This window comes from Notamacropus eugenii, chromosome 4 (genome assembly GCF_028372415.1).
Source record: "Notamacropus eugenii isolate mMacEug1 chromosome 4, mMacEug1.pri_v2, whole genome shotgun sequence".
Classification (NCBI taxonomy): Eukaryota; Metazoa; Chordata; class Mammalia; order Diprotodontia; family Macropodidae; genus Notamacropus; species Notamacropus eugenii.
Genome location: NC_092875.1, coordinates 17858986 through 17871438, shown reverse-complemented (window position 1 = coordinate 17871438; position 12453 = coordinate 17858986). Strand labels below are relative to the sequence as shown.

The 12453-nt window shown below is 43.7% G+C and overlaps 1 protein-coding gene across 1 annotated transcript in view; it reads right to left on the bottom strand.

The window, feature by feature from the left end:
- PITPNB (phosphatidylinositol transfer protein beta) overlaps positions 1 to 12453 on the bottom strand; it is an 87121-nt gene that overhangs the window by 47375 nt on the left and 27293 nt on the right. The window contains exons 4-7 of the mRNA XM_072600076.1: positions 9813 to 9904; positions 8430 to 8437; positions 7856 to 7930; positions 5117 to 5200 (exon numbers count right to left, since the gene is read on the bottom strand). Coding sequence (XP_072456177.1) covers positions 5117 to 5200; positions 7856 to 7930; positions 8430 to 8437; positions 9813 to 9904 — 259 coding nt within the window. The remainder of the gene's footprint in view (positions 1 to 5116; positions 5201 to 7855; positions 7931 to 8429; positions 8438 to 9812; positions 9905 to 12453) is intronic.

Sequence of the window (12453 nt, the reverse complement as noted above, 5' to 3'; positions counted from 1 at the left end):
AATCACAACTTCGGAAATGAAAACCTTAAGAAACTTCATATTCTGGCACAGAACGCTGTCGATCTTGAATCAAATTCTATTTCTGCCTCACCACAAAGCTCAAATATTCTGGAATTTGACATGAAACTACTTGGTCATTTGCAAATGACCCTGAAGTTTATGGAAATAAAACAGCCTAAACACACAGGCCACATGGCATGCAGGCCTCAAGAACACAAAGATCTCCACGCTGGGCTACACTGGCAGAAGGCACGCGCTGCTCCTTCCTCCTCAGCCCGTCTAGAGCTCCTCACATCGCACTGCTGGCGCCATCCAAAGTCCTGAACTGCAGGTTGGTGCTGCCCACTAAGGGCAGCACTTTAAGTGGACCACAGACACAGAAAAGAGCAGTGGACAAAGAAGCCTTGGGTCCCTCCCCTGGTTTCAGTAAGCAGGATGCCTTCTGACCTCTCAGCAATTCAGGAACAACCCAAAGAAGAGAGCCAGCAATGGTCACTTCTCCACAAGCTTTCAGAACAAGCCATTTCTGAACATTGAAGCAAACTCCGCTCAAGTGTCTGGGGAGTTGGGCTGTCCACAGGACATCAAGCATAGTTCTGCCTGGCATCTCATGGCCGTGATCTTCAACCCTCACTCACATAGCTTCCCTTCAGACATTCAATACCCAGCCAACCTGGACTGATCACAAGCTGTCTCCAGAAGCAGATGGGCTCTGCCTGCCTCCCCCAGCTGCGCCCTCCACCTAGAAGATGCTGCCAATGAGAGATTCCGGGTCACCAGGGTCACAAGCTATCAAACATCAGTCCCCAGATTGAAACCTAAACTTTCAAACTCCTTCAGCAGGTGTTTCTAAGACTCCTTAACAACTTTCAGCACTTTAACAAGTACAATTCACATACATCCTCTCACTTGATCCTTACAACACCGTGATTTAATAGTACAAGTATGTAATCATTATTCCCATTTTATAGCTGAGGAAAATTAAGGTTAAATGAAGTCAAAGAACTAGCCTAAGGATATTTTAAGTCAATTGGTGGATCAAAAAACATTTACTAAGTGCCTATGTGTCGGGCACAATATTAAATATCCTGAGGCTACAGCTACCAGAGCTCCCAAGTTTCCAAATGCTATTGCAGATCCAAGGGTGAAAAATCCCCAAAGTTCCCAAAATCACAGGATCCTGGCAGTGTTAACCTTTTTACCCTATATAGAAATGTGGTTTACAAAAAAAAAAAAAAAAGACCCTCTGCAAGTACTTGATGGCTAGAGGCAGGATTAAGCTGGGCTGAGAGCCAGGGGAAGGGGTCCAAGATACACGTGTGATGTCCAATCCCACCTCCATAACAAAGACAGTCGGACACCCAGCAGGGATGATTTCCTTTTCCTGGGCACCAGCAGGACAATGGGATTCAGAGGAGTCAACGAACTCTTAACCCCCATGTCAAAAAACACTAGGACTTGAAATAAAACCTTCTTGGTTCTATTTCTTTCATTAAATTCGTCTGCAATTGCAAAAGATAACCACAAGGTGGAGTCAAATGAGTCAAACTCTACTTTTAAGTGTTGGTTTCTTTAAAATCTTAAAAGAATTTAATATTGTCATTAACAGGTCAATTTTTAAAATGCTTGAAGCATTTGTGAGGCCCCTTATGCACATGTTATGTGAGGCTCCTGCTCATACTGACTCCCTAACATGCTCAATAAACAGCACTAGGCTCCTGGACTACAACTTCTTGAATGAAAGGAAATAAGGACTCTTCTCCCAGCCCCCAAGCTCCTCAAGGCCTGGGGCTGCACCTTTGCTCTCTGTAGCCTCCCAAATCTAGACCTGCCCTTGCACACAGTAGGCCCCTAATGCTGACCCGAAGCTTCCTCACCTATAAAAAGGGCAGCTAGGTGGCTCAGTGGGTTGAAGGCTAGGCTTGGAATAAGAAGGATCTGAGTTCAAATCCAACTTCAGAGACTTACTAGCTGTGTGACCCTGGGCAAACCTGTTAACTCTGGTTGCCTCAGTTTCCTCATCTGTTAAAATGGCAAACCACTCCAGTATCTTTCTTAAGAAAACCCCAAATGTGGTCACAGAGAGTCAGACATTTCTGAACACCACTACCACCTATGAAGCGAAGAGGCTGGACTGAGCAATCCCCAATACTGTTTAGCACCCAAACCATCTAATGTATTCTTTAACCTTATCGTAAAAGCACTCTCAAGACTAGAATTCAAGTACTTCATCTCCAACACAATCAAGATAACAAAACCAATTCAACATTAACCTCATTGGGGGACAAACAAAAGCAGGTTTTGTGTGTCTCTGCTCCACTACACCTCAGCAATCTGACCCACACTCAGGTCTGCCACAAACCAACCGGGACAGGGGTGGTCTCTGGCCTGGCCACGCTGACCGCTCACTCCCAGGCTTTACCTCATGCAATTTCTTAAATTTCTTAAGCATCTCTTTTGTCTACCAGACACAAACTAAGCGCAAGAATAGAAAATCAAAGTCATTATTTAAGAGAAAAGCATAAAAGTGGAATGAAAAGTAAAAAATCCAACCCTGAGGTGAACATTTACCAGTCAAAGGTAAACTGGTTAAGCTAAATCATAGCAGAAAATACCATCTCTGAGGCTGCGTGTGCGAAGGCGGTGAGGACAGACAAGAACAGGGGGTAAAAGCAGAGGCCCAAAGAGATTTCTGGTCCATACCCCAGGCACACCAGGGGCTCCCTCTCTGAACACAGCTTAGTTCAAGCCCTTCTTGAATTGTACCCCAGGTCTGTCACAACAGCTCCGGAACTCCTTCTGCCCCCCATTGTAATATTGAGGCACCAAATTTGTGGCAGCTCTGCAGAAACCACCCCCACTCCCCCCACCCTCCCACCCAGGCAGCCCAAACCAGCTCAAAATGCAACTGAGAAATGTTTAACAAAATAAAGAAAAATACACTACAACCTAGACAATATTAATTTGTGGGCCTTTAAGTCAATATGAGGCCTGCAAGGGTCCCTCTCCATTTGAATTGAACATGGCTGCTCTAAACTACACCACACACCAGAACTGAATCTTCCTAAAATGGAGACTCTTCTGCCCTCCATCACCCAACAGGTTAGACAAAGCCTCTTCATCTGAGGCCAACCCACCTTTCCAAGCTGACTGCTCTGCCTGAACCCAAAGATGCCAGCTGCATTCTTACCCCAATATCCCACAGGCCCCACCTAGGAGTCCTACAGCACCCCCTGGGTCACTTATTTGAGACCTAAGGATTCACATCCTCTAGAGTCTCCCTGTGATACCTTGTGTTTATTCTCTAAGATCACGAAAGTGAAGCAGCCCCAGCTCTGGTAGCTCCTAGCATGATGGGAATGTTTGGTGACTGACCAGACACCACACCTGAAATGTAGAGACCAGTCTAGCCAAAATAAGACAGCTTCAGCACCACCAGGCAACTCCCCACAGAGGCAAAGAAGGGAAGCAATCTTCACTGGCAGGGGGCCTACCCACCCTGATAATATCATCCCTCTGTGAGGTACTGTGCCTAGCAGTATCTTTTTCACATACAGATACAGTCACGGGCCACACCTTGTGAGTGTTTGTACTTCCCCAAACACTGTAACAGAATGCCTTGCAGGGGTTCAATAAACACTGGATACTTTGCTAGAGATTCCTGCCAAATCCTCTTATCACGAGTTGGTAACATCAAGAAATGATGGATGGAAAGTTATCAGAAGTGATCAGGCCCCTCACGGCCCTGGATCCTCTTTAACCTAGTTCCTAGACAAGGTTCCTCTGCCAGCTGCCAGGATCTACCAGTCCTTGTCAGAGTCAGTGGCTGTTCTCTGAGCACCTTCCCTGTCCCTAAGGCACCTCAGTAAGGACAGGAGGGAGGAGTAGCTGGCTTAGGCCCACATGCTCACCCTGGCACTGTTCTGTTCTTAGAACTCCAGGACATGCAAAGTAGAGCCACCCTCACTCCACTCACCAGAGGGCTGGGGATTCCTGCTCGACATGTTTACCAGATTCCAGCAGTAAAAATCACAACTTCATTTTCTTGAGTCAGTTTCAAGATCATGGAATAAGACCAGACCAAAAATAGAAATAGAAGAGAAGGATTCCTTGGTGGGAGCAAAAATGGGACAATTAAAAAGGCCCCGTCTGAATCCCAGGCTTCAGGGTTCTGAATTAGCAAGAAAGAGTTTAGTGTATCATTTGTTTTGTTATTTAAAAAATTCAGGTGTTCCACTGAAAACTTAAATCCTGCACAGTTTAAGTCAGATGCATCAAATCAACAAGGTTAGGTTAAAAGCAAAGACATGTCACCTGAAAACAAATCTTGCTGAAAAGTAGTGTAATATTTTCTATTGCACCAAACCTATTGGGCCCATAAAAGGTACATGAAATGAGGGTTCAACAAAGGAAGGGCTATCTGAGGATGTCTCCACTAGAACATTCTATGCACAATCTTACAAACAGGCTGGTTCGTCAGCCAGCTGATGTTCCCTCCCAGGGACAATGGGTACTGTACAAATGGGAGCCCCTACTTTACTTAATGAATGTGTCACTGAAAAGTTCCAAGTAATTCTAGATGCATTAATCCCATTTTAAAGGCATTAAGAAACTGAAGCAGTGGTAGCTAGGTAGCAAAGTGGATAGGGCATGGGGTCCAGGAGTCAGGAGGGCCTGAGTTCAAATTTGATCTCAGACACCTTGACACTTACTAGGCTGCATGACCCTGGGCAGGTTACTCAACCTTAACCACCTAACAAAAAAAATAAAATAAAATAAAGAAACTCCGTTTATAAGGCAAATAACTGCTTCCTTAACATTCAGATTTTTAGAATATTGTGCTTTTAAAAAGCAGAACCCCGCCCCACACACACACAAAGATCCCACTAAGGCCCCATCAAGAGTTGGAGGGAGGGAACCTGGGAAAACATGAGTATGCATGCGCACGCACAGGCACATGGCACGTGCACATGCATGCGCTGTGCACACACTTCATGGCTGTGTATCTAGGCCCAAGACTGAGCCCAGGGGGCCCATACAAGATGCCAAAGACAAGGAGGTAATGTTACCTAGCTGCAGTACGGTGGTTATTAAAAATAACATCCCCAATACTTACTGCAGGCTCTACTTGACTTCGATCTGCAATATCAATATGGACAATTTCAACCGTCTTCCATGTGTTAGGATCTAAATTATGTACCTGCAGAAGAAAGAAGTAAGATCTGTGATGATCCACATGAAGCCAAATGATCTCAAGCACCAAGCTCCCTTTATCTCCATTCTACATTTCATGGGCAATGAGAAATCCAAATAATCACTTCATAAACTGGAGGCCCTGAAGCCTTCCTTCATTGTGTCTTTAGGTCCCAAGATGGCAAAGGCCATGGAAATGAAATCAGGTCATCATCATGACATATACCTCAAGTGACTCAATGATCCTTTAAGAATTTCAAGGATGTACAAAATATAATCTTCAAACCAGTGGCTTTGACAAAGAAAATTATTGAAATATACTTCACAGAAAATGTGCCCCCTGCCCTTCACGGGGCAGGGTACCACCCAGGGCAAAAATGCATAGTAAGACATGGCCAAGGTGCTAGCTTTGCTGACCTGCTTTAAAAGAAAAACAAACAACAAACCACTGTTATAATGGAATGCTGAGGGAAAGGGAGGAAGGACATATCTGAAGATGAATTTTGTAAAAACAAAGCATCTACACAAATTTTTAAAAAGACAAACTTCAAAAATAAATCTCATTCATGTTGCCTAATTTAACCAGCAAAATCTCTTTTATACTGCAGAAATTTGCAACCAAAAAACTTCAAGTCAACAGCTCAATTAGAGGGAACCAACTGGAGGCAAGTTTGATATCTCAACTCCAGGCTAAACAGAAGTGAAGAGTGGAGAGGGGCTCTGAGCTGGGGTCAGGAAGCCCCGATTCAAATCTCACCTCTTCCACACACTGGCTGAGGTTACAGGAAGATATGTAAGTCATTTAAACTGGGAGGGGATAAGACAAGATCACATTTGTACAAAGTTCCGCAAACCTTAAATTGTTATAAAAATGCTAACAACTGATATTCTTGATGATGATGGTAACGCCAACAACTGCAGAGCCAAGTACCAATCTGCACTGCTCCAAGTTCCCTCTCCCAGCGAAATGAGAGATGGGGGGAGGTTTATAAATAATATGGATTCCCAGTTCTGAGAATGCCCTGTCATTGGAAAAATCCCCCACAGGTCACTGGGAAACTGCTCTTTTTAATATACTGCCATTTTGGTTCAAGACAGGGACGTGAACCACCAGGAATTTATCTTAAAGTGAGTCTCAACACTATGAAAGCATGCACAAAGAAGCTGGCACAATGGAATGAAAAGAAACTCAAAGTAAAGCAGCTACGTTAGGAGGCAGCAGGACAGGGCTAGGCGCTAGTTTGGCTGTCAGGCAACCTGGAGCAAATCCCTGCTATTATTATCACTTGTAAGACCTTGAACAAGTCACTTAACACTACTTAGAAAAAGGAGAGGACTGGTTAAATGAGTTTTGAGGTCCCTTTCAGCTTTAAAGCTATGCTTCAATGAAACAGAGACCTCATCTAAAGTCAATTAGTAAAGACGCTTTTCAAAATGAATCCTAGACCTTTTGAGCAGGAAGGAGAGACTTGAGCCAGCTGGTGTAATCTGAGGCCCAGACAAGTTAAGAGATGTCATCCCCCTCCCCCCCCCCCCACCGTGACAGTCCTTCTAGGCTCAGTTTCCCAGTCTTCATTTCAATGCTTTTGTACTGCCCCCGTCTTAATGAGACTATAAAAAAGCTCCACTTCAGATTAGGGTCCCTGACAAAGGTCAATATGAACAGACTCAGAAGCAGTAGTTCCATTACAATGTGAAGCAGGATCTTTTCACCAGGTAGCAAAATGAACTCTGCCTCTACCTATTTAGTAATCTCATTACATTCATCCAGCCATGGTCACACATTAGCGTCTGCTTATCACAAACAGAGTTCTCTCACAAACTCTCCTCAATCTCTAACGAAAAGTTAATTATTTAACGTCTTTTAGGGCTAAATGATTTTTTTTAGGCTTGCCATGATCAGCTCAGAGGATAAGCAGAGGCAACTTTCATAGGACGGAAATTGGTGCATACAGCCAACCTTGGGGAGACTGGAGACTGGTAATGATTTATTGAGAAAAGCATCCAGGCCTGTCCTGTGGCCTCTGCTTCCTCTTCCCACATCAGACTCTTTGGCTACATGGCCAAATATTAGTGTATCCCTCAGAGAGACAGAATAAAGGGGAAGACTAAGGTAAAGAAGCTTGTTGCTTACTAGCATACTTGGTTTTTAGAAAGAGAAGATGAAGTGTGGGCTGGAGGTTACTCTAAATCATGAGAGGCCTGGTGGAATGAGTGCTTGGTGTCAGGGTGCCATAAGGAACACATTTTGGAAAGCTTTCAGTTCAATGTAAATGTGAGGGACTCTGATGAGCAATGACTGTCTATAACTTAGGTTCAATCCTCAAGTCTACCCAGTGCTGAAAGTGAGCCCCTAAGGGCATTTCATGCCAATCACATCAGGGTTTGCCAGATCTGCAAACCTTCTCTCACCCTGGCCTAACAAAGACCCTGATTCCAAGGTGGGGCCTACAGGTAGTAGGATCCTCATTTGACAGATGAGAAAAATAAGGCTCAGAAAGGAAGTGTTTTGTCAGCATAGAGAACAGAGGCAGAATCAGAACCTGGGCCATCTGGACTCCCAGGCCACTCCCTAACTCCTACTCCCCCCTACCCCCCCAACATAGTAAATACTCCCTGGGGTAGGATCGTTGTTTGACCAAGGGAAACAGCTGAGACTTACATTTTCTATTGTTCCCAAGTCTGGTTTGTGCCAGGTTTCAATTTTTATGAAGAAGTCATCTTTCATGTATTCGTTCTGTGAAAAATACATAAAAAGGATATTCATTGACCTCACCACTTTGTTGGTGTTTTCACATCTTTTGTTTCATTTCAAAAATATTCAGTCAACCTGAGCCTCTCTAAGCATAGCCAGGAATGGTCTCTGGATAGACTGAGCCTGTAAACTCATCCTGTTAGCGCCCAGGCCCAAGTGAGCAAGAACATCCTCTCAGATGGCCAGCTCCCTACACCGCATAGGTAGAAGCTGCTTTTCAGCCTTTAGGGTCCCCATTTTTCCTGAGGCACATTCGAGAGCTGGATGTGTGAGGGCTGCACTCCGGGTCAAGGGTCAGAGACGAAAGAGAAAGTTAAAGGCATGGTTAGGGGAAGCCCAGGACCACCAAGAGGTGAGGGTAGGGACAGCCATGCAGCTGTAGGAGGTAATAAGCAGAGGACAGCAATGGGTGGATAGCAACAGCACAAGGATTAAACTTCAGAAAGCAAAGGGACACACATACAACAAACTGTTTACTCACCGTCACAACTGAGGCACAACGGAGCAGCAGGCAAGGAAAGGGGAGAAATTTCAGAATGTATTAATCTGAATAAAAAACAACCCAACCTAATGATTCAGTATCACAAACATCATCCTATCTACACATACAGAACATCCAGTAGCTGAGGTCTGCAGGACACTGCTTCCTATTCAAGTACTCTAAAATAGTTTAATTTCTGAAATCTGCAAACAGATGATCAAATACAAATTCAATTTGTAAAGATAACTGCAAAAGGATCAGCTTGCAAGTCTAAGTCCTCATACGTGACCTAATGCAAAGTGCAGCGAGCAGAGCCAGGAGAACAGTGCACACAGTATGAAGATCGGCTGGGAAGGACTTAGCTCTTCTCAGCAATACAATGATCCAAGACAATTCCAAAGGACTCGGGATGAAAAGTGCTATCTGCCTTCAGAGAGAGAAGTGGTGCTGTCTGGATACAGATCAAAGTGGCAGACTTTGTAAATTTCCTTTTTCTTTTTTTCTTGGTTGGTATTCTCCTTTGTTACATGGCTAACATGGAAATATGCTTGGCAGGATCACACATGTTTAATCTATATCAAACTGTTTGCTTCTCAAGAAGCAGGGGAAGGGAGTGAGGAAAACAATTTGAAACTCAAAAGTCTAAAAGACAAATGTTAAAAATTGTTTTTACACGTAATTGAAAAAAAGTAAAATTCACTTAAAAAAAAAAGAAAATGCAAGTCTTATTTAAAGGAGTGGTTCCAAAACAGAGAGGTGTAAAAATCTGACACTTCCCCATCATATTACATTACTTGACCAAAGTAACAAGAAATGCCAGAATAAAAATGTCCCAGTGTTTTGAGTCTGCTTTTGGAGTGGGTGTGGTTTTTATTTCCCATTTGTCTATTTCTACAGTAGCACTGGGATGTGAACAAAGCCCTCCACCTGGCCTCCATAGTTGTGGACCTGATCCTTCAGAGAGGTCAGTTCTTATTAGCAGTAACAGTAAACCTACTAAGGAACAGCTTCCATGATCTAGTGAGCCCGAAGTTCTGTGGTTTTAGAACAGTGGTTCTCAAAGGTCCCCAAGACGCTTTCCAAGGGGTCTATGAGATCCAATCTGTTTTCACAGTAAAAGAGATATTTAAATTTCTAACATGGTACTACTGGTAAGGAAAGACCTAGCCCAACGTAAACAAAAGCTTGGAGGGTTTGAGAACAACTGTTTTAAAGCCTGAGGTAGCCCCAGCAGGCTGGTCTAACTGTGGCTCATGGGCCAATCAGTGAAACTGAGAGAACGGGAGCGATCCAAAGGGCGGTTTCTGGCTGCTGGGAGTGAAGGCATTCACCAAGGACACAGAAAACGGGGAGAAAAGAGCAACTGACGGGGTCCGTGCTTACTTGTTCTACAGTAGGGATATGCATTCCAGGCTTTCTCATGAAATACCAAAGAGCCCTCAGGAGCAATCATCCTGACAAACCCAGGAACTTTACTGTGAAGAAAAAAATAATGAACACAATTTTAGCCACTCCATTGACTGCCCATTAGAATCTTTAATCAAAAATAATTATACTGAACAAGTTGTATACAACTAAATTTTATATGACTTTTTTTTAATATTAAAACAATCACATGAAAAAATAGTAAAACAAATATGAAAATAAATGGCATTATCATTAAAAGTACAATGAACAGGAAGATGAGTTCACATAAACAGAAGCAGTTCGGGTTTGAAGGTTCCCCACCCAAGCCTGACCTCACCCTTACTCATGGGTCAATGAGGGCTACTCCATCCCTTCCTCTTACAACTGCTTCTTGATGGAGAGGCATCTCAGAAAAACAGAAAGTTGGAATACAAGTATTTGTCCAAGTTTATGAAAAGAAAGTGGACAAAGGTGCCTTGAAAATATTTTTGAGAATTTAAACATGAAATGATAAAAGACATGCAGATAACACTGTGTAGATCATCCTTGGGTCCTTCTATGGTCAAAAAAGTCACTTAATCACCATGTGAAAAGTTCAAATACTGAAAATACAGCAAGGGGTGGGGGCGATAAGGGCCCAAGAGAGACACCCAAGAACCCTAGCTGCGGGAGGGGAGGAGAGAAGCAGGCACCCAGACAACTAGACTACCACAGTCAGAATGATGCCGAGGTTGAAGCTTCTACCATGATTCTCTTCCATCTACCCTAACCTGTGAGGTGTCCTAAAAACATGCAGAGCCTACATGAAAACACTTCAGAAATACGGAGAGGAACAACACTGAGAGAAGGAAAAAAAGGTAAAAGAACAGGGCTTCATCCTGGGCCAGCATCTGCACCTGACACATCTCTTTGTCTTAGGCGCGGATATGAACAAGACTGGTCTGGAGGATCTATGACATGGCTGTTGAGATGATAAAACTTAGGAGCAGTTGAGGAATCAATGAGCTTTCCCTTTGTACTAAGAGGTGCCTTCGCTCTTGGTGAGAGAACCAGAGACCTAAGTGCAGAAAGCTTGAGCAGAGGAGAGAGAGGAAGAGGGCAAGGGGCAGCAGGGGCAGCCCAGTTCACCAAAACAAGACCCTGAGTGCTCCAGCATGGCCCGTGGGCTCCATCTCTAGCCAAGCTGAACATGGTGGATGGACTTAGGAGGAGCTCAATGATGGTGGAAGCAGAAATCCTCAGGAACTTCCTTCTTTATGCCTCCTCTTTAGCCTATGGCCTCTTAGCATAACCAAAGCTAGTTTAAGGGGCCTTTATCATCCAAGCAAAAGAAGGCAGTGGCTCAAGGCCCATACTACCCATGGCAGAATTAAAAAATGAGACCACGAAGACAAACATGTTTGCCAATGTCTTCAAATCAGTCTTTCCTTAAAAGGACAAAACTGACAAAGGCTAAATGCTGCCAGGATTTCTATCCCTTCCAAGTTCATGGGAGGGTCAGAGAAAGGGATATAAGATTTCAGAAAATGGAAGCTGGGGTAATTACTAATGTCAGAGAAGACAGCACTAAACAACCACATGAAAAGAATGTCTAATGGCTCCAAGAATCCTTTCCCTAGGAAATGCAGGAGGATTCACAGATCAGCAAGGGAGATACCATGCCAGGAAAGTGAGGCTCATTAGTAAAGAGAATTGCCCAAAATCACACAGGTCAGAGAGGCACACGTGGCACTGGAGGCCAGTAACACTTCATACCAGACCACACTGCCTTCCAACTCAAAAATTCGAGGCTCCCTCCTCAGGCCAAAGAATGAAAACTGGAGCTCCTCAAGACCCAGGGTTCTCGAGAAGTCATCAAGCTAGCTTACTATCTACAGACGACAATTTTTATCACTACAAAATACAATAAATAGCACAGCCTAATTTTTCAGGGGATCAACCTACAGGAAAATTTATAAGATGCCAACTTGTATAATCATTATTAGGTAGACTCGTAAGATAATCATAGGGCATTTTCAGGTTCCTATCTAAAAACTCCCACATCATTTTACAAATCTGTGAAAGGCTGCTATCCCAAACAAAGCAGACAACAGTCAAGAGACACAGGAAAGAACATGGTAAATCGGAATGATTGAATGTTCATCCAGGGCAGCTAGGTGGCTCGGTGGATAGAAGGCTAGGAATAAGGAGGATCCAAGTTCAAAGCCTTACGAGTACGTGACCTGGCCAAGTCACTTAACCTGCTTGCCTCAGTTTCCTCAACTGTAAAATAGAGTTCCCAGAGAAGAACATGGCAAACCACTCCAGTATCTTTCAGGAAGAGTCAGATATTATAATTTAGCAACAATAACAATGCTCATCCTAATGACAAAAGACCTTCCCAAACATCTTCTCCCCAACACCAATTTAACATTTTGGCTTATCTTATCAAGGCAGGATCTTGTGACAGAGCTCTGCTTATCTCTGGCTTCTTATTTATCTCAAAGGCATAAATCTGAGTGTTTTTCCAAGCAATTTCAAGTACACTGGCACATAAGAGGAAAAAATAAAGTGATGGATGTGACTTTTTAGGGCTAGTTAGCTCTGCTAGTCAGGGCATGTCGCTGACAATGCTAGT